Here is a 21,949-nt window from a genome sequence, read left to right as displayed (position 1 = left end):
ATGCTCTCCATCCAGAGGAAGCCAAAGATCTCAGCTTCAAGGAAGCTGATGCTCAAGGTAAGAGAGATCATGGACCGAATTGTTCTGCCAAACAATAATGTAATACATGTGTTTGACCACAGGAGAGCAGCAGAGGTCATGTTGTTAAAAGTTGTACTATATTTTATCTACTTACTACTGAACATCTAGAGTCCTGAAAGTTTAAAAAAACATTTTTTAAAAACCACAAAGTAACTACCATAAACTTAATGTGCTGATGTTCAAAGTAAAAGCATCCAGCATTACATTGCATTATATGTCAATTCATATTTGTGCAGAGTCTGATGGTGGCAAAAGCCAAGGAGGAATTGGAGCAGGAGGTTGTGGTTAAAGAGGAGGAGAAACAGAACTACCTGTCAGAGAGAGCTCCTCCGCTAAACACCAGCAGCCTGAGCCTTGCACAGCTACAGGTAACTTGTTCTCAAATTCCCTGAATTCTCCCATGTATAAAACAATACTTCTCCAAATATAGTTTTCTACTTCAGCAAATTCTCTTAAATTAAAGGAATTCAGGGCACTGCAGCTCCTTCATATACAGGATATAAAGTATGACGCCCTGCAACTGAAAGTTTTCCAGATGCACAAATTTCAGGTTGCTTTTGAAAACCTTTGTAAAATACAAGTTTTTAACTTTTGTGTTTTATGTGTGTGTGTGTGTGTATGTGTATACGTATAGGACCTCTGCAAAGAGCTCCATTCCAAGATAGATGTGGTGGATGAGGAGCGATACGACATTGAAGCTAAAGTCACGCTCAACACACGTGAGGTATACACTTCCTCAGCCAATTTCCATGTGGGAAATGTAAAGATCATATAAGCAGATGCAGTGCCACAACCGTCCCCATGAGAAAATCTCCATGTACTCATGGTAATTGCCATTAAATTATCCTTCCTTGATCCAGATTAAAGACCTGAACATTAAAGTGTTGGACCTCAGGGGGAAATTCAAGAGACCTAGTCTTCGTCGCGTTCGTGTTTCTGCTGACGCCATCCTTCGCTCGCTGCTGGGCTCCAAGCACAAAGTCTCCATGGACCTCAGGGCAAACCTCAAGTCTGTCAAGAAAGAGGACACTGAGAAGGTGTGTGCAGAGGGAACTAAAAGACCAAATACGCTGGGGCATGCACGTTCAAAACACAAGCAAACCAGTGCAAGTGAGATGTGTACCTTCCTTAGGGCAAGCGAGCAAGGTAGCTACTGAGAAGTTTCAGATACACACATGATGTCAGTGCTTCAAGTGCCATAAAACACCTGAAAAGTGTGTTTGTGTGTGTGTGGAGGGTGTGTTTGAAGATACCGAGCGGTAGGTCAGTACCTACGCGTGTGTGTGCGTGTGTGTGCGTGTGCGTGTGCGTGTGTGTGTGAGGAAGTACGGTACACAAGACAATGATCCCATTGTACAGAGAAGACTAGCTATTGTGAGCGGTTCTGCTCCATGGTCTGTGTGTGTGTGTGTGTGTGTGTGTGTGTGTGTGTGTGTGTGTGTGTGTGTGTGTGTGTGTGTGTGTGCATGGATATGAAAGTCTCATAGTGTATTAGGTGCAGTAAACCAGTTATACTAGCATGGTTATAAAGTACTCTCATGGGGGATTCCCAGTCGACAACATTGGGCCTCAAAGGCTTAGACACAACAATGATGATAATACCTCCTCTAGTTCATTCACAGTCTCTTTAAAAAGAAAACAGGAAAATGGCTGCTCTCATTCTTTTATACCATCTAACTCTCCACTGTATCCGTTTGCAGAAGAGGCCAGTCGAGGACAGCGACTGGAGGAAGAATGTGGAGGCCATGTCAGGGATGGAGGGAAGGAAGAAGATGTTCGATGCCGCTAAGGGTCCCGCCCAGTGAAAACCCAGAAGGTGATGGGCTGGTGTCATGTGAGCGGTATCACGTATCCTGCATCTACTGCAGCTTCTACATTTCTGTTTAATGCAGTCATTCTTGTGTATGCTCTTGCCATGTCCCCACACTCTAGAATGGTCTTCTCCACTCTCCTTAAGAACTGATCCGTTTGCAGTTTGTTGATATGATGTTCAAAATTACTTTATCTGTGTGCCATTTATTTTCTATTATTTGTATTGTTCTCATAACTGAACCCCAGCGATTTAGGCTTATATTTGTACAGCAAAGTTTTAAAAAAAAGGCAGCTTGTATCTTCAGAAGGCAACTGTGGATAGTAATGCAACTTAATCAGCAGGCCAAATGATATTATAGCCAATAATAATAATAATAATAATAATAATAATATGTCCTGACCAAATTGAACTGCATCTTTGATATTCTTGCTGGGTGATAAACTGTATGCATGGTCTGTGGTATTGTAAACTGTAACTGGCGTCGTCAGCTGGATTTACAACAACAACAATTAAAAACACCAATTGCATGTGTTCTAAATGAACAATGGCTTTCTTTGAATAAATTTCAAAGAAAATCAGGGTCATCAAAGTCTTCTCATTACTACCTTTGCAGTAGTGCAAGCTTCATATGTTAGAGATACATCAATACATATCATACATATCAATGTTCCACTCAGGATACATTGTAATCAAGTTGGTAATGTTTCCATGACTTTTTACCAAGCACCATCAACAGGTCAATACTTTGGTTTATGAGAAAATACCTGCAAAATGAATGCCATCCTCATCAGCCTCAGATGTCATTTTAGTGTTTTGACATGATCATTTAGCTCCAAGCACACAGCCCAACGAGCAACTAGCGTGGGCTGGGGACTCTGCAGACTTTTTATATTGGAGGACTACAAAAGGAACATAAGGACAAATATGAACTCATGACTCCAAGATATGCTACTTTCACACAGAGGAACTTCTACGAGAGAGAACTTTTCTGCTGATAGGCGGACTGTATTCATTTGCCAGCTGTCCACACCAGCATCCTGTCCTCAGCTCCGGCTGATATCTGTTTTGCATGTTCATAAAGCACACACTGACAAGTGCTTCCGTATTGGTGCTTTAATCATTATTGACTTAATCCTGCTGGATGCAAAGAACCTGCAGTAGTCATGTGTCACTAAACGTTTTCCTCCAAATGTTCACTGCAGCAACACAAAACATGTTTACAATGACAGCACTAATGCATGCTTTGCTTCTTTGGCCAGGGAGTGACGTGACAAGCCTTAAGCCAGACTTCTCCAAATCACACAAAAGAAAGGATCTGGATAAGCATTAAGGAGCTACATCTGCAATTGTGATAGCAGCTCATCCTGTTTATTGTGGCCTCATGGCATGCACTCTGCACAGAATAAAAGAAACAGGTACAGGTTTGGTAATAAAGCCAGGTGAGGTGGAGGGTGTGTGCGTTGGCCTGAGCCCGAGCCCGGGTCAGAGTCCGACACACCGGGCGCCGAGGAGAGGACAGGTGTGGCCTCACACAGCAAACAGTCTGAATCACACTGTAAAGAGACTCACTGCTCAATGCAACAAAGCATCTAAACCCAGTTTGACACAAAACATAGTTACATACTTTTACTATTGGACCATCCAAATCAATTGCCATTTCTTTTTTTTTTTAAACCCACTTGTTTTCACTCATTTTTGTTGCTAGTATTTTGTATCTTTATCTCTATTTAAAGTCTATTTTGTTGTTAATATAACTTTTTTCTAAAATACTATGCAACCTTTTTCTGCTTACATTTCTAAATTGCTCTTAAATGAGTGATTATTTAGTAATTACTGAGTACCATATTACTTCCCATGTTCCCATTACGTAAATTGTATTATTTATTATTACTGCGTATTGTGTTATCTTTAATGTTATCTTTAACTGTAGTGCAGCAGTCTCTCTATCTCTCTATCTCTGTCTCTCTCTCTCTCTCTCTCACACACACACACACACACCTTTGTGGTCATGTGACGCCTCGGTGAGCTGCACCGGGGTAAAGGTGGACTGCTTTGTGCCGCACTGACTGTAATTTGACTGCCACAAAGTCAGTCGGGTCTTTTCTGTCTGTGAGCGAAGCTCTGCTGGGAACTTCTATATTTTTGCGTGCAATATGTCCATCAGTCGGAAGAACTGGTCGGCTTTGTCCAGGTAAGATTACATCTGGAGTTGTTTTGAAGAGAATACGAAGCCTGTGTGTTACAGAGCAGCTGCTGCTTTATGACAGTAGACGTTATGGAGTTTAACTTTCGTCACTGAACTAGAATATATGTAGCTCACTCTTGCAGTCAAGTAGAATAAAAGTGAGTTTCTATTATTTATTTACGGACATTATAATATCTGTAGTTAGCAGCATTGTAAGACCACAGTAGCATAATGAAACAGCTGTTTTCTCTTTTGGTGTCATTTATATTATTACAGGTACTTTTATCTTTGCTGGTATGTTTGAAGACTATGCAATAAAGTCACAGTTGTCTGTTTTTCAGGTTAAAGTCTAGAGATAACTGGTCTTACCCTTGAATTAACATGTTCCTCCAGAGGAAACATCAGCCCATTGTAACCACTAGACTAATAAATGCTGTGTTTCATACATCCCTGCATAATACTAGACTGACTGTATTTGAAGTTGTTCAGACAAGCAACCAACTGTAGCTCTGCCCATAAAACAGTTGATGAACAAGTAGAGCAGGTTCTGTGTAACCGTTATAACAGCAATCTCTCTCTTCCAACAACCGTAACAAGCAGTTAATTGGATTAATTTCTGTAGTTTTCATGAAAACCATTTTGTGTTTCTCTTCCTCTATTTCATTTTCTGTTTTACGTCTACATTCTCTGAATATTATGTACATCTCCTGTGTGCGTTATGACTCTGTCCTCAGCCTAGCGCGCCAGTGGACAATGGAGGATGAGGAGGAGGTGGAAAGAGAGAAGAGGAGGAGGGAGAAGAGCTCGAGCTCCGCCGAACCAGGTGATGACTTCACCCAAACAACCGGAGACACGCCTACCAGTGACAGCACCTTTGGGACAGACTCCACAAGTGGGATGTCCCAGGGCCTCAGCAGGTTATTCTCACGATTTCAATAAAGAGCTTTATTCATTTGAACTTGTCAAAGCTTGATTTGTAGACTGTCTGAACAGGATTCTGCTGCTTTTGGTGTGTGCTCTGCTCTTCTATCTGCTTGTTTACACATCGCTACTACCTCTCTCTTCTGCTATCTTTCCATTTCACTCTCTCCATCTTTCTCGCTTGTTAGAGGACCATAGAAATGCTGCCTTGTCAGCAGATGGATTTCAGAAGCAGGGAGAAAGGATTCTTACCCTTTTGCCCCATGGGAGTGTGTCTTCTGTATACTTTTCAAACATGTGAATCCTGATACTATGTGTAGAAAGTATGAAAAGCTATCAAAAACACCAGCAGCTGAGATCCTGGAGCAGAAGCAGTCTTCAAAGAGAGAGAGGAACTGTAGAGTCTTTCATTAGAGAAACCTGATCACACACACAAGACTGACAGGTCCTTTCCCTCATTAGAGACGATCCATCATATCTATCGGTCATTCACGTGTGTGCATATATACTGTTTCTTTTCAGTGTGGAGCAGGTGCAGCTAGACTTTGTGGAGATTCTGCAGGTCCGAGATGAAAAGCGGAGGATGAGGCACGTGGAGACGCTGAGACGACAGAAGGAAGTAGGGGAGGATGAAGCGGAGGCCTGCAAAGGAGGAGCCAGGGTGGAGCTACTGGGGGACATGGATGAGCATCAGGGTAGTGCGTTGCCCTCTGTGAAAGCCACATCCAGACCACAACCACCCCTAAGAACAGCCTCCTACAGCCCCACCAACAGCAGTGGCAGCAACACCAGCACTTATGTCACAAACGGACAAGTAAGACCGGAGTCACTTGTTGCCTTTCATGCTGTGCACTGAGGCACAGCATGCTTTGAGCTAAATGCTAACATGCTCACAATGACAATGTGAACATACTGATGTTAAGCTGGTGTAATGATTGTCATATCCAGCACCTTACAGTAGGTTAGCATGCTAGCATTAGCTAATTATTATACAGCTGAGGCTGATGGGAGTTTTGCAGATATTTGGTCATCAACCAACGCTTTAAACAAACTGAGATTTTGACATGATGGATCACAAAGGGATTAGCACACATTGTCTGGGAACCGACTGTTGTGCTAATCCAGGCAGTAGATGTTGAAATATTTCAGGGGATAAGTAAAAACGTTGGCCTGATAGTGATGCTAAAGAAAAAGTCCCAGAATCACCTACATCATTGAGATTCATCCTCTGGGGACCATGAATGTCTGAGCAAACTGTGATAGCAATCAATAGTTGTTAAGATGATTCAGTCTGGACCAAAGTGGTAGACTAACCGACCCACATTACCATCACTAAAATTGAATACACTGCCTTCACTGACAGACAAATCGTTTGACGAGACAGGTAGAAAACACTAACTAGCCAAACTATTAATGCTTCTCTCAGTCACAACACAGTGCGACCAATAGTGCCACCCTGCAGTGTGGTAATCACAGTTAACTGTTACCCCATGCAGAGGGAGAGTCATGTTAATCATTTTCTACATTCTACAACAACAACAACAACGTTTTTTCCACTCAGGGTATACTGATGTTGCACGTGCTGTTAAGATGGAAAGACCCAGTGTGCATTACTGACAATATTTAGGTGAACAAACCCAGACTAAGAGAGTGTAAGATGCTCACACACATACACACATGCATGCCATACACATTTGCTAGTTATTAACAACTTTGGTATATTTTCTTTCAATATGAAGGCATCAGAATATAAAAATGAATGATAGAACTTGAGGTAATTAAGGAAATGACTGTATGGATCATCACCTGTCTTATTACTGGACTGGACCTGCACTCTTTCCGTGAATCAAATGACCATGCAAATCATCTATAAAACTTTGATAAGGCGTGCTTAAGGTCATAATATGAACTTTATCTTTTATTACGCTCACAGGCGGCTCTAATTCAGGTGTCTATAATTCAGTGTATCTGCAAATTAGGCCATAACAGTACAGTGTTATGTAATGTGAGGCGTGTCTCAGGTGGCTCTGTTCAAAAGCTTTTATGCTCTGCGCTCACGTCTCTCCTGTTTCTTTCTTTGTTAGCACGAAAATGGAGAGTCGACGAGCAAAGACCCTGATCCCAAGCCATCGTCCAATCCGGCTCGCAAGTTTGTCAGGTTAATGAACACAATTTAATGTCCATTCTTCTTTTCATACATGAGTCATCGGGAAGGATCAAATGCAGATCAAACATTTCTTTAAGATAAGATAAAGGTTATCTATTCCACACAGGGAAGTTAAAGTGCAGCGGGAAAAAACAACAGTGTAGTAGAGCAGTGAAACAGCAACCAAAAGTCAAATATGTGTGTACACAGACACACAGACACACACAGACACACACACACACACACACACACACACACACACACACACACACACACACACACACCCCTTTATACATGTTTCTGTCTAACCAAGATCTGCTGGCAGGATAGCTGGAGAGAATATTCTCTTAGAAGTTTGGATAACAAGACATTGAAGCAGCATTGGCACCTCTGGTTTTCTGTTTGGATAGACAACTTCCCCATGGCATCATAATTTATTGGTTTTAAGTATAATGAGCATTATGAGTGAACACAGATTGTAGAAAACACTATTTCAAAAGATGACTGGTGAAAAGGTTGCAGTAATGTAAGGTAATACGCAGCTTTACTGCGATTTGGATCAGTTGTTGCTTCCTCATTCACATCTTCAACTGACCTTTCATCTCACTCGTTTTGATGTTGCAGCTCTATCTCCATCTCGTTCGACAAAAGCCCCTCGGCCAGCGGGTGCACAAGTCCCATGAGCCCTCGCTCCCCTACGGCCGCCCTCTCACCTCGAGAACACTGGCCGTCGCCTTGCCAGAGCCCCTCTCCTCGCGGCCCTCAAAGCCCTGTTCAGAATGGACACACACAGGAGGTATTTGAACACACTGTCAGACGATATAATTTACAACATAACTATCTCTGCTTCATGCTTTGCTTGTCTCATGGAGTTTGGCTGCAAAGTGCTGGCGCCACTGCTCAACAATTCAATAAATCAACAGCACCCTCTGGTGTTAAAAGAGTACATGATGCAGTCTTAGCGCCTATAACAACTACTGTATCATTGGCTCCATAGTTTTACCTGCAGCTTGCACAAAGTAAACCGTTTTGAAGAATAGAGGAGATGCTCGCTGGAGCTCATCCTCGTCTGAAGATGAATAGTTGAATCTGATCATAAGTAAACTATATTTTGCTTTAACTCAGACCAGGATGAATGGCTCTTCCTCCAACGGCAACTTCGAACAGACGGACAAACCTGCGTTCGTCAGACAGAGCTCCAGGACTATATCTTTCAGGGTAACCACATCTAACCTACACACACACACACACGCACACGCACACGCACACGCACGCACGCACGCACGCACGCGCGCGCACGCACGCACGCACACCTTCTCCCTTCTAAATGCCAACATTAACTTTTGCCTATTTGACTGTTAAAACACCATTTAATCTTGCATCAGCTGTTAAGACTATCAGTTGAGGGTAATTTGCTTGTGCCACTCAAGCTTCGGGCTTATGCTAATAGCTGAAGCAATATTTACCAGCTGTTACTGCTGACTAGTTGCTTTGTTAACTCATCGCAAGAGACGAGATGAGTGTGTTGGTCATCCGCTGCTGATATTTGGACGACTGTCTGTTAACATTCACGTATGATTGGTTTAACACAGATGATGAGGAAGAAAGAAGAGGAGAGTGCACCGCTGCAGAGGAGGTAAGAAAACACTCTTGTGTTTATTTTGAGGCTCTTTATTTCCGTCTATCTCGGTTCGATTGATGACTGCTTTGTTCTCTTGTAGTGCGAGTGTGAGGATGGCCTCCAAGAAGTTTGAATCTAACACAGTAAGAGTCTTGGCTTTATAGTTTCTAATTTCTGAGTGAAATTTACAGTCATCACAGGTGTTTTTTCATTATTTATTGAGTAAAGAGATCCAGATGTTTACTTCGATAATAGCGCACCAAAGTATCATTGAAATGAAAATGTATGATGTTTGTGTTAAAGTACATAGATGATTTACAGTGTGTGTAATGTTAATTATGCAGGACCAAAATGAAGATGAAGACAAAGCATCATCTTTCCAGAGAAAGTGAGTTTGTTCAGCCAAATTATTTTTTTTGTACCTCTTCCTAAAGTTTGAATTATTGTTATTCTAGTCAAAGTAAGTGTACTCAGATCGGACCAGGCTTATGTGCATTCTGTTTGGTCCAGCTCCAAGCAGAGGATTTCATCCAGGTCCATCCAGGAGAAGATGGAGAGACTGGCTCACGCTGCACAGGTCAGACTCTCTGCAACAAAACAGAAGTCAACTCAAGTAACAATCGTTTTCTTACTTTATATCGACACTGATGTTTTTTTCCCCTCAACTCTTCTCCGCGTCTTATATGTGTGTAGAAGTCAGAAATAATGCGATCTCCAGACGTGACCCAAAGGACTCTGTTCCTGCTGGATGAGGTGTCCAGGAAGAGAGGCCTCTTTGAGAAGGAGCAGCAGGCAGCGTGCCCCACCAGCCCGGGAGTTTCCAGACAGGTACATTTACACTCATCGGATCTGCATGTGGCATCGATGCAGGCGTTGATATCATTAGCATGGATGGGTTATGATTATTTCTCATCTCTGTTGGAAATACACAGGAATTTAGGAGCTTCACATCAGGAATGTCAGACCGCATCAACCGCTGGCTCAACAAGACCAACGATACCGGGTCTACACACAATCCAACTGTAAGGCTATTTGCATTGTTATGCATCTGTGAAAACTGCATCATGTAAGGAGGTACACAAGTGTAGCATCTGGCAGCTAGAGGGCAGTAGCACTCTATCAGCTATACTGTATGTGACTCAAGTGTTCTGAGCAGGGTGTATTTTTTTCTTCCTGCTTACCTAGGATCAGTAAGCCCTGACCAAACCAATTCAGATAAAAACTAGGTTTTATCCTCTAGTTCCAGCAACTACGATTATTCATGATTAAATTCATTGCAAACATCAGTGTTTTTATTCTTTTTTCATTCTGTTCTCCTTTAGTCAGAGTGTTTGACTTGTGGTGAATAGAGACTCAGTTTAACCGGATAACTGGCTGTTCACTGTTGATTGTCTTGTAGAAATGAGTCTGAAATTCTTACATTTTCTGTATGTAGGACTTGAGACACGTGGACATCTCCAGTAAGAGGAGCCTGTTTGAGAGCAGAGAGGAGGGCAGCGTCCCAGAAGCCAGCCCTGGAAAAATCTACAAGTGAAAGATGTCCACTTATAATTCTCAACAGGTAAGATGAGATCACTGTCCCACACTTTAACATAACTTTATATTTAAATATGAAATAGTAATGTGTGTCTTCGGCAATTCTTTCTTCCTTTTCTGTGCCCTCATTTGTAGGATTTAGTAGACAGTGAGAGGACACGGCGAGAACTGGACGATTAACGGATGCCATGACTGATTCTTTTTTTCATGCTTTTTCTTCACTGCCAAAGCAAAGTGGAGGAACAGATATACCAAATAGAGAAAAAAGTGAGTTTTAGTTTTAAAAGGTCTTAAATGGAGATTACTGCTTTTAAAGTTAGGATGCTTCAATCATACACTCCTGCATTGCTTCTTGAAGTACAAATATGTCTTATTTCAAACGAATTTGTTTTAAAAGCTCTTTTTCTATTTGCCTTAACTTTATGTAATTTTTCAAGCACTTTAAGCAGGTGAAGGTCTTGAGGCTAACAATGCCTTATTTTTATTAGCGAGAATTCTGGAGCTGTAATTTTACGTTTTTGTTTAATCTGAAATATAGTTTTTGTTCTGTGTCATTGTGGTCAAGACTCTGCCTGTATAAGAAATAAAAGGTTTTATTACCACAAATGTCTGTCGTGAATTTCTTTTAATTGCTCGCTTACACAACACGGAAACACTTTCTAGGCTTAAAAGCACACATGCTCTGTCACATCCCTTATCGCGGCAGGGGGAGGATGCAGATAAGAGTTGGATGCCTGTGTTTCGTCAGCGGCGGGTTGAGATACAAGGGCGAGAAAATGTGTGTGTGGCACTGAAGCACCGTCTGTGAGCAACTGTGGCTTTATCTGGATCCTTTTGGCACTGCACACCACACTCGTACACACAGCAGCCTTTTTTGGGAATGGTGATAATGGAGAGTACACGCTATCTAAAAAGTTATTAATAACACAACAAAAGGGTCCTAAAGTCTCTTTCCCACTATTCAGTCCGTCCCTTTACCCTCTGAGACCCACCTCACTTTCCTTTTAGTAAAAGAAGTCACCTTTCCTCTGTTGCACGCCGAGTCTCTCCCTCAGCTTGCTTTCCTCTTCACTTTAACTCCGGTAAGTTTTACTGATTATAAACTCACCTGTGTGTGCAACCACAATGCAGTATTCATGCTATAAAACGTTGCAATGAAGCTGTAAAGAACTAGAAGGGGAACGCGATTTCTAGGTGAATTCATGGACTCGTGTTTTAATGTTCAGATTCCCTGCTGTGTGCCTGAACGCTCCTTGCCATGTCTGACAACGAGGAAGTGGTGGAGGAGTGTGAGGAGTAGGTTAAAGCTTTTTTCATGGATCACACAAAAGCTCAATGCTTCTGCTTGAATATACTGTACAAGTGTCTTATGTAACCGTAAAACCATAATCTGTTACACAATTGAACATTGACAGACATGTACTTTCTTGTATCGTATTGTATTGACAGCTGTAATGTATGTGATGAAAGATGATTGCTGCATATTTGTGTTTTTCTACCAGCATTATAATGTAGGTATGTGTTTGACTTTCCCAGGGAGGTGGAAGGTAAGAACTCCCATCATAACTCACTGCATACTACACATGTTCACTATCACTAACGCACTGATGGGATCTATGGTTGAAACTAAAGCCATGTAGCATTGACAGATGTTTCTTTAAGTAATCCAGTGAGTTTAATATAGTAACCTGATACCACTATTCTGCATATACACAGTATTACATGGATTTCAAAGGAATGTAAAGACATTCATATGGAATTTTATTCATGCGGATGTCAAATTAATTGACGAATCAAATGTAAATGTTCAGCCTGTTTGTTAAGCTTACTGCTTAACTGTAGGTCAGGCTTTATTCTAATGTTTGAGGCTCATCATAATGCAGCACAGACTGTTTGTACCAAAACACGTCCTTGTTAAGCCAAAGATTGATTTTTGTTTTGGGCAAATCCACAAAACGTAAATTAGTTTAAGCATTACAGAAAAAGTATTTGGATGTGTATAACATGCATTGCTTTCTCATTGTGATTATTACATTTGTGAATTCCCTCTCTTGTGTGTTTTCCCGGCTGCGTGTTTCAGAAGAGGAGACTACTGAAGGTATGAGTTTTGAAATGTAGAAATGAAGCTCTGGGTCATCGATGAATGATTTGCGGTCATGTTTTATCAGGACTTACTAGAGCAACAAGAGGAGTGATGAACATTGACAGACAGCGTGCCTGTGGTTGAAATACCATTGCTGTGACCAGTAGTGAAGAAAGTATGAAGATCCTTAAGTAAAAGTAGTAATACTCCATTACAAGTGAAAGTTCTGCAATAGTAAAAGCATGTATGTAGAGTCAGGAAAAAGCACTGAGTAGTAAGTAAAAGTCTTTTATTATATATTATATCATTAAATTATTATTACTTGGTTGAGGGGAAGCTATTTTTTTTTAACTATTTTGTAACGGACAACAACAATATCTTATTTCTTATTATGGATTAATCTGCTGATAATTTTCTCAATTTAATGGATTGTTTTGGAAAATAGTGAGAAATGTACCGAGATCCCAAAGTGACACTTTCAAAATGCTTGTTTTGTGCAAGCTATAGTCCAGACTTCAAAATGATTGACAATAAAATAAAATTAATAAATTGAAGAAAAATAAGCAGCGAATCCTCACATTTTGAAAGCTGGCACCATGAAGTGTTATTATTGAAATAGTTGCCAATTAATATTCTCTCTGTTTGAATGTTGCTGGCTGACTGGCTTTACTAAACAGCAGTGCTTTTGCTCAGCAGGGGAGCCGGGGGTAGAGGAGGAGGAGGAGGTGGTGGAGGAGCAGGAGGAGCAGGAGGAGCAGGCGGCAGAGGAAGGTATTGCATGTGCATTTTTAAGATACTCCATAAAGTCGCTAAATGTCGCCTGTTTTTGAGGACATGGAGGAAGTACCAGGGTTTTGTTCTGTAACAACTTGACCTCTCAATCAGAAAACATACTACATGTAATTTGACGGAGCTCACTATGCACATGCACAGTATCTTAGCTTAAACATTATGACACAAAATTGAATTTGAAATATTAAATAAAAATGCTCTAGGTGACTATTCTGGGTTCTAATATCTCAAAATACAAGATTTATCAAAAAATAATATATGAGCTGGAAATATCCATTTAACATTTGGCAAGCAATGGGAGAAGGGTATGTAGTATACAGTATGAAAAAAAGACTTATTCATCAATAAATAAACGCTGAATTAACTAAATAAATGAATAAACATATGGATTTCTTTGTTTCTTTTTTTCTGTATATTATTGAGGCAGGTGGTACTAAATTGCATATTCATGTACGAATGTATTTATTTATTCATGATAAATCATTGTCACGATTTGTCTGTATGACTGTCTCTGATCCAACTTTTCCGGATTAGCAGTGTAAACTGTCAAAAGCCCAAACTGTCACTGTCTGAGTCCACAAAGTCTGTCTCTTTTTGCCGTCAGTAGCTGAGATGTTTCTGTCAGTGTGACCTGATGAGCTCACATATTTGGAACTTTGCCACTTTGCTCTCTCTTCTCTTAAGTTCCCAAACTGAACTGCTCGGGAATGTGTTTGTGCAATTTTGTGTTCAAATGCAGGCCTTATCACATGATTTCATAGATCTCATGTCAGAGTTTAAGAACAAATTGTCTCATCACATCTATCTCACTAAAATAAATACACACACACACACACACACACACACACACACACACACACACACACACACACACACACACACACACACACACACACACACCACTTCAACAGCTCTTGAGTGCTGTCTGCTTTAAATACCAGAGGTGGGTAGCTCATTCTGAAATGATCCCTTGTTATCTTGCAAGGCTTTCTACCCTGGAACAGCGGGTCAATCCAACAACCAAACTAAGGTGGACACATCTCCAAAGAATGCAAACAAGCTCCTGCATCAGCTTTAATGAGGGAAAATTTAGTTAAGGTTGAGCAGCGGTTGTCTCATTTAATTCCTTTCACCGTGGCGTTATGAAAAATGCCACTGACAAGGGAGAGTGATGGCTCAATAAGGCAATGAGTCAATATCACACCCTGCGAGTGTCAAGCGGTCTCACTGATATGCAACTATTTGCTGTTCAACTGTCTCCTCTGACAGAGGCCGAGCAGGAAACGGATGAACCTGCTGCAGAAGAGGAGGCTAACGAAGAACGAGGTGAGGGGTCGAGGGGGGAAACACTGTTGTCTTGAGTGCAGATATGTCGTCCGTGTTGTTACAGTCTCTGTGGTTACCCAGCAAGACTACATCTATTGTTAGGTATGTTTTGACAACACAGCAATTATGATTAATATATTCTATCCGTCACTATCCGTCAGAAACAGACAGGAAAAATATCTGCGAGCTCACTTCGCTTAGGTATGTGTAAGTCTGCAGCAAGTTGAAAAAGTCTTATCTTCATGTTTCTCTCTCTCTGTCTCTGTCTGTCTCACTCTTAGTCACAGTCACACATAGCCACTGGGGAAAAGTAATCCCTGGGCCTCCCATCCCTGAGGCTTTTGCTTAGTAGCAAGATTTTGGTATTTTCTGTTAGGCCTAATCAGCAATGTTTAGGCGTTTCTCTCATGCAAAATGGGAGGGATGTTAGTCAGACTCAAAGTCATCTTTCTGTCTCGTCTATGCTTTCAAATCAGCAAACGCCCTGTGAGGCACCTGTAAGCAGTCACCTGATGTGTTACACACTGAGCAGGTGAAAGAGATGTTCCAAAATAACTTGTGCAGTTTGTATTAGCCATGCTAGGGCTGGCTGTTGTCAGTCCACCACTTAGTCCAGGCTTGAAATATCTCAAGGGATCTTGGTGATCCCTTGACTTTTCCTCTAGCCCTCACAAGTTTTTACTCATCCAATAAAATATCTCAACATCTACAAGCAGGACGAGCACAGAATGCAAGCTTCTCAGACAATGTATACTAGTATGACTTTGCTGATACCCTGACTGTTTATTTAGAGCATCCATCAGCTAAAAAATGTTATTTGTCCAGTATTTTGGTTTATGCGAATCCTGAAAAAAAAACCTATTTTTTCGGCCTACTAACTTTACAGCCTCTCCAGAATTTAGTTCCAAATTTTTGAGTGTCACTCTGAGGTCAGAGACGCCATGCCTTCTTTTGACACATGTCAGCGCTCCTAAAATACAACCATTTAGTGTCCCCTACCCATTCAACACGCACACTCATAAACTGACACAACCCTCTCAAGTATCTTATTTTGGTTGCAGATGGAGAAGAGGAAGCGGAGGACGGAGAAGGTAACACTGTTTGTCAAAATGACTTTTTGACTACTTACTGCAGAGCTGTTTTTCTTGGATGTACTCAACATTTACCTGAGTCATAACAGAGTTTGCCTCAGATGAACTCTCTGCTGAACTAATTTCCCCCCTCCAGCTGTTTCAAGCACATACACAGGCTCCATTGTCATAACTTGCTGCCGTTTCCTGGTAGCATTATGATGCATTGGTGTGATCTGATGAGTGTGTGTAGTCTGGACTAGTTCATTGTCTTTCAACCATAATCTTCTATTTTTTTTCAAAACAGAGGAGGCCAAACCAAAATTCAAGTGAGTAACACTCACTGATGTACACACACACACACACACACACACACACACACACACACACACACACACACACACACACACACACACACAGACAGACAGACAGACAGACAGACAGACAGACACACACACACACACACACACGTTTATTCTTCTACAGCACTGTTATAGAAACCAAATATTTATTGTTGGACTACTTACTATAATGCGCAACGCCATTGAAATAAATTTGGACATTTTTGGGAAGTATACTTATTGGCTTGCATAGAGTTAGATGATGAAGATCCATACCTCTCATATCTGTATGGTCATCTATCACACTGCCAGCAGCCGGTTAGCTTAGCTTAGCACAAAGACTGGAAACAGGGGGAAACAGCTAGCCTGGCTCTGTCCAAAGCTGATCCAAAAGGTAAGAAAAGTCCTTCAAGCACCTCTAAACCTCACTTATCAAAATGCTGTTTGTTTAAACCGTACAAAGACACTGCCTGTGGACAAAAACAATGATCATAAATGATTGTTTTTACACATTGGCTTTTGTATGGATTAAACAAACGACTATTAATGGCTATTAAGATACTTCAACCCCCTTGTGATTGTCGCCACCTGTGCCAATACATTTTAAGAGTCGGTGTGACTTACATGTCCTGAAAATGTCAGTACGTCCAATGTCCATCCATCCGTTGACCTGCTTGGAAACCACAGAAACAGACGCTCCTTCTCAGCCTGGCCCTCCTCGTTTTTATAGTTTCTTCAGCATCAAAACTTTCCAGTGACAGTTGTCTGCACATGCGTCGGTAACGTAACATTGCAAACAGGAACTGCTAATGGCTAATTCGACACACTTTAAATGCTAATTTGTCAACATGTAAACAAATAGGCTGTAGAACGGGGCTTACATTGTAGCTACCCCACGACATCGAATCCATAGCATTCTTCCTGTTGACATCCCCCAAAGCATTATGGGAAGCATTGTGGTAGTTCCTAAACAATTGGATATCAAATAGAGGTAAGACCAAGAATAAGGAGTTATACAATACGTTTTACTATAAATATTTATGACATTAATACGGCTCAGAAGGTCCCATCGATTCTGACCATAGTAGAGGTAAAAAATAACTTAAATCTTTTATAATAGAACTTTGCTGGATAATTGTCACAATACACTTAGTAAAAGTAAACTAAGTAGGTACAGCACATTCAAAATGAATTATTCTGTTTTTAACCCCACCCTTGCTCTAAACCACATGCCCGGTTAGACTATAAATATAGTGAAGAGTGCTGAATATGAATAAATTAAGACTTGCAGATGTTGCTGTCTACGTTGTCATGGTTAATTCAAGTTCATTATGTAACACTGTGGAATAAAATAAAATATGAACTATTCAAAACCAAAGACTACAACAAAATATTGATTTAAAGACGCTGCTTCTATTCGCAACATGCAAAGACATGCAGGAATACTTAAAGGGGCATTTGTTTGGCATGTTGAACCTGCTGATTGCATTTTGTGCTCATTTGACATCCACAGTGACTTTTGATATTTTTCTGCTCTTTTTTTTCCTTACTTTATCTTATGACTCTGAGTGTTGTTCATTAACTGTCCTCAGGCCATTTATCATGCCCAACCTCATCCCTCCTAAGATCCCAGATGGAGAGAAGGTGGATTTTGATGTGAGTGACAGGCTTACAGTACATACCATCTATAGGTTTCTGCCTAATGATGTAAAGCCAGTGACTCGTACCATAAAGTACAAGACACACTGAACCCCTGTTTCTGTAGGATATACATCGTAAAAGGATGGAGAAAGACCTGATGGAGCTTCAGACTTTGATCGAGGTTCACTTTGAGAGCAGAAAGAAGGAAGAAGATGAGATCGTTCATCTCAAGGACAGGATTGTGAGTAAATCAAACATAATTGTGATAATTCACAACATTAAAGATCTGATTTAAGATCTGCTAAGATGATGATCTGTTGTGCAGGACAAGCGTCGTTCTGAGCGAGCAGAGCAGCAAAGAATCCGAAGTGAGAGAGATAAAGAGCGACAGAAGCGTCTTGAGGTATAGTCACGTTTAAACTGCTCTAATGTAATGCTACTTCCTGCATCTACTGAATGAGCCACCTCCTAACATGTCACTCCTGGTCCTCTCTCTCTCTCTCTGGATTCATGTTTTTTAGGACGAGAGAGCTCGAAAGGAGGAGGAGGAGGCCAAGAGGAGAGCAGACGAGGATGCTAAGAAGAAGAAAACCCTCACCAGCCTCCACTTTGGAGGTTACATGCAGAAGTTGGTGAGCAGGTGGAGGATTCATAGTGGGAGGTTAAAACAGTTCAAATGTGAAGGACGAAGACCAGAGCTATGTTTCATTTCACTTTCCCACAGACAGAAAAACGGAGTGGTAAGAGGCAAACTGAGAGAGAGAAGAAAAAGAAAATCCTGAGTGATAGACGCAAATCTCTGGACATTGAGAACATGAGCCAGGATAAACTCAAGTAGGTGGAGACATGCTGTGACATTTTACTACAAGAAAGATGAAGTAGGGACATTATTTCTGATACACATGAGACAATGAAAATAATCCTTCAACATAACGTTACACAACCATACTGTCCCATGTATCTGTGTTTCCCAGGGAGAAAGCTAAAGAGCTGTGGGAGTGGATGCACGAGCTGGAGGCAGAAAAGTTTGAACTGCAGTACCAGCTCACCGGACAGAAATATGAGGTGTTTGCTACAGTACACAACAACTATTATTGAAATAAGGCACAGGATATAATGGACCTCGTTAAAGTAACATTTGCATGTTTTCTGTGTTACAGATTAATGTGCTGAGGAACCGAGTCAGCGACCATCAGAAAACGTAAGATTGTCTTCTCTATATCGAATATTTTCTCTCTCTGATGCCACACACGCTTTTTACGCAGATGCTTCAAGCTCATGGGCGTCTGCCCACCGACTACGTTCAACAACAAAACCTGAAGAGCCTCACTTATACATCGACCCTTTTTCACTGCGGACATTTTGCCTTCTCAGAGCAGGGAAAGCACAGGTGGATTTGATAACGTTAATGATGGCTGCATTCCATTTAGGTGAGCCAGTTTCAAGGCTCTGGTATTGTGCATGTTCCCTCACTGGTGTGGTTTACAGGGACACTTGATAGAATGACGCCATTGTTAAGGTTATTATTTGCTTTTCCGGCTTTGAGAAGTCAACATGTCAAATGTCAAACATCCTCCTGAGGTAGTATTTACCATAACGAATAAACTAAACTTCACGTGTAAAATGTAAATGTGCACCTTTAAAGTTGCAGTTATGACCGCAGTAGTTTGTACTTTTGACTAAATTTAAAAGTGTTGATATTTGTATCAAACGTCGACACTCGATGGCGGAATGAATAACCAGCCATAATATTGTTTAAATATGCAAAGACAGTTTTAAGAGACCTTGCATGCTCAGTTCACACAATGTGTAATTATGTATGAATTCATGTTCTAAGAACACAGATGGTTCCCTGGTCAGGCTGCAGTTTAAGTTCTATAATCTATAATTTGACCCACTGGTAACAGCATGTAACCCCACCCCTTCCCCTCCCCCTCCCTGTCATAGCCCAGCTCTCATTTTACTCACTCAAACTGGGAGAGCTGGATGCATGACTGGGTGTGGTAGGCAGGTCAGTGGTAGCGCCTGTCACAGACACACTGAAAGAGCACCTGTATGTCTCCCAGTGTGCTGATTGCCTTGTTATCCTTGGAATGGATGGTAGAGGATTCTGCACCCTCACAACAGTAAAAGTGCATTCTCAATGTTTTTTGTGTGGACATAATAATAATAATAATAATAATAATACTTTTGTTTTATATAGCGCTTTTCTAAGTACCCAAATACGCTTTACATAGGGGAGAGACAAACAGAACAAACAAAACGAAGCAAAACAAACAAAACATTTTGGTAAAAAAAAAGGAAAACTGGAGAAGCTGTGTGAAATGAGTCATGTAGTGGAGGGTAGGGTGCAGGGGTTAGCAGGTGAAGGCGAGTTTGAAGAAGTGGGTTTTGAGGGCTTGTTTGAATGATGATAGAGAGGGAGCCTCACAGATGTGGATGGGGAGGGCATTCCAGAGGGGGGGTGCAGCAGCTGAGAAGGCCCTGTCGCCCCAGGTCCGATGCTTGGTCCTGATGGTCTTCTGAGTGTTTGCACCTGAGGCAACGGGTTGGGACGTGAAGGGGGAGGAGATCTGAAAGGTAGGGAGGGGCCAGGTTGTTTAGGGCTTTGTATGTGGTGAGAAGCATTTTGAAGTCAATTCTGGGTTTGACCGGGAGCCAGTGGAGGTTGCAAAGGACCGGGGTGATGTGTTCCTAGCGTTCAAAGACATGTTGTCTTTTACCTCATGTGTCCCTTTCTTGCTTTCAACAGATCCAAAAGGACCAAAAGAGGCCTGAGGAAATAACTGCAGACGTGCAGAGTGAGCAGTGTAATCATCAGCCCCATCCTGCAGCCACCGCCTCAAACCAAGTCCCTGGCTAACCTGCCACTCCCTGGTTCCTCCTGTTATATCATCCCCTACCAATTATATCCAGTTTTCCAATTACATCTCACTCTGCTGTATTCCTTTCATTACCAACCATTAAATTAGATCCTCTTTGTTTAAGGGTGTAAATAAAACACTCTTAGTTCAATCAATGATTCTTTGCTCTTTCAGACTTTTCAGTGTGGGTGCATGAGTTTACTGGCACTCGAAACTCCACAAAGAGTAAAAATACATGAATGCAGAAAGCCTAGAGCAAATACAGGAAGAGACATCTTCCTAGTCAGAGACAGGCTCTGACATGACTGAGACTGCCGTGATGCTCCGCAGGTTAACGCCCAGACATCCACCCAACAGACACATTCACACAAACTTGGAAGACAATTAATCATTTCAACTCAACTGAAATCTAGGTGGGAAAATCCTTCAAAAAACAAACAGGAAACAGATGTTCTTCCTTCAACTTTTTTCAACCTCTCTTCAGATTGAATCAAAAACAAATTCAAAGTCAAGGTTCACGTCAACATTCTTGTTTGATCAGACACAAAGTTGCCAAACCAAATACTAATTAAGCCATTGGTGTGGATCTGATGTGGCACCAGATCCACCAGATCCCCAAGCATACCATTCAGAGAAAGTCTGATTTATGAATTTGTGGCCAGATTTTTAGAAATTAATTAAATTGCTGTGGTCTAAGGGTGGAGTTGCTGTGTCTTATTATGCTCTAGATCATTTTCCACCACTCAGGAGAGGGACAGGTTACAAATCTACTATATCCTAAAATAATTCAAATTGAACTATACACAGAATATTTCTGGTTCAAATTGATTTATATCGATGAAACAATACACAAATATTGGCTACCTCTGTAAAAATACGAGGCACTTGGGATTTCTGTGTTCTTTCCAATTCCGCAGCAGACCAAGGAGTCAATGGTGAGTGAGTCAGCAAACTGCACCTGCTGTTTTCTTTCACTCCTTTTCTTAAAAGACGAATGTTTAATGGAACAGACACAATGGTTGCAAGTGATTCATCAGTGTTTATGTTGGACAGTTATGTAGAAAGAGAAGTCGTTTGAGGGATAAAAGTATGAAAAAATAAAAAAATGATGTAATCATTTTGTCACTGGTTCAGTCAATCTTAGTGAAAAGCAATGGTGGAATAAAGCTGCTGGGGCAAAGCTATCCAAATCTAGATCATGTAGAACATTCATGATCAACTCATGGGATTTCAATCTCACCAAACCTGCTTCAGTCAGACCCTCACACACAATTTTGTAAATGGAGCTGAAAGGCTTTTTCATTTAGCCTTCATAGTTGTTTTCTTAGTCAGAAAGCGGCATACACACACACCATAAAAACCCAGCTAGAATGAAAACTTTAATTACTTCAAGAGATATACAACAAATGATGAACGGAGAATCCAGTATTTTCCATAATGGCTCGTATACTGCATATTTGCACATAGTATGACCTTTTTTTAGCACATTCAATTACTTTAACGTTGGTTGTTGAAGAAAAGACCACCAC

General features: G+C 41.2%; 2 protein-coding genes across 4 annotated transcripts; both read left to right on the top strand.

The window, feature by feature from the left end:
* tnni1a (troponin I type 1a (skeletal, slow)) lies at nucleotides 1–2,473 on the top strand. The gene is made up of 5 exons (XM_068733713.1): nucleotides 1–57; nucleotides 318–449; nucleotides 716–805; nucleotides 942–1,118; nucleotides 1,782–2,473. Exons 1-5 carry the CDS (start codon nucleotides 1–3, stop codon nucleotides 1,884–1,886), a joined length of 561 nt encoding a protein of 186 aa, XP_068589814.1. The 3' UTR covers nucleotides 1,887–2,473.
* A 1,416-nt stretch (nucleotides 2,474–3,889) lies between these two features.
* Nucleotides 3,890–20,571, top strand: LOC137889716 (troponin T, cardiac muscle-like). 3 transcript variants are annotated; one of them, XM_068733711.1, is made up of 15 exons: nucleotides 4,001–4,085; nucleotides 4,814–4,856; nucleotides 12,383–12,401; nucleotides 13,083–13,157; nucleotides 14,448–14,504; nucleotides 15,566–15,595; nucleotides 15,882–15,903; nucleotides 17,508–17,571; nucleotides 17,681–17,797; nucleotides 17,882–17,959; nucleotides 18,078–18,188; nucleotides 18,281–18,390; nucleotides 18,531–18,621; nucleotides 18,717–18,757; nucleotides 20,309–20,571. In XM_068733711.1, the coding sequence occupies exons 1-15, from the start codon at nucleotides 4,048–4,050 to the stop codon at nucleotides 20,340–20,342; spliced, it is 930 nt and encodes a 309-aa protein (XP_068589812.1). In that variant the 5' UTR covers nucleotides 4,001–4,047; the 3' UTR covers nucleotides 20,343–20,571. The 3 variants fall into 3 exon arrangements, with proteins under 3 accessions (XP_068589810.1, XP_068589812.1, XP_068589811.1); XM_068733710.1 differs by having other exon boundaries at nucleotides 13,080–13,157; XM_068733709.1 differs by lacking the exons at nucleotides 12,383–12,401; nucleotides 13,083–13,157; nucleotides 14,448–14,504; ... (8 more) ...; nucleotides 18,717–18,757; nucleotides 20,309–20,571 and adding exons at nucleotides 5,523–5,814; nucleotides 7,085–7,158; nucleotides 7,771–7,942; ... (7 more) ...; nucleotides 10,203–10,328; nucleotides 10,439–10,909 and having other exon boundaries at nucleotides 3,890–4,085; nucleotides 4,814–4,996.
* The last annotated feature ends 1,378 nt before the right edge of the window (nucleotides 20,572–21,949 follow it).

Source organism: Cebidichthys violaceus, unplaced genomic scaffold (assembly GCF_023349555.1).
Source record: "Cebidichthys violaceus isolate CVI_PGR_0920_01 unplaced genomic scaffold, fCebVio1.0.p SCAF_6, whole genome shotgun sequence".
NCBI classification, from domain to species: Eukaryota; Metazoa; Chordata; class Actinopteri; order Perciformes; family Stichaeidae; genus Cebidichthys; species Cebidichthys violaceus.
The sequence above is the reverse complement of the archived record's forward strand: the minus strand, read 5'-3'. Positions and strand labels throughout refer to the sequence as shown.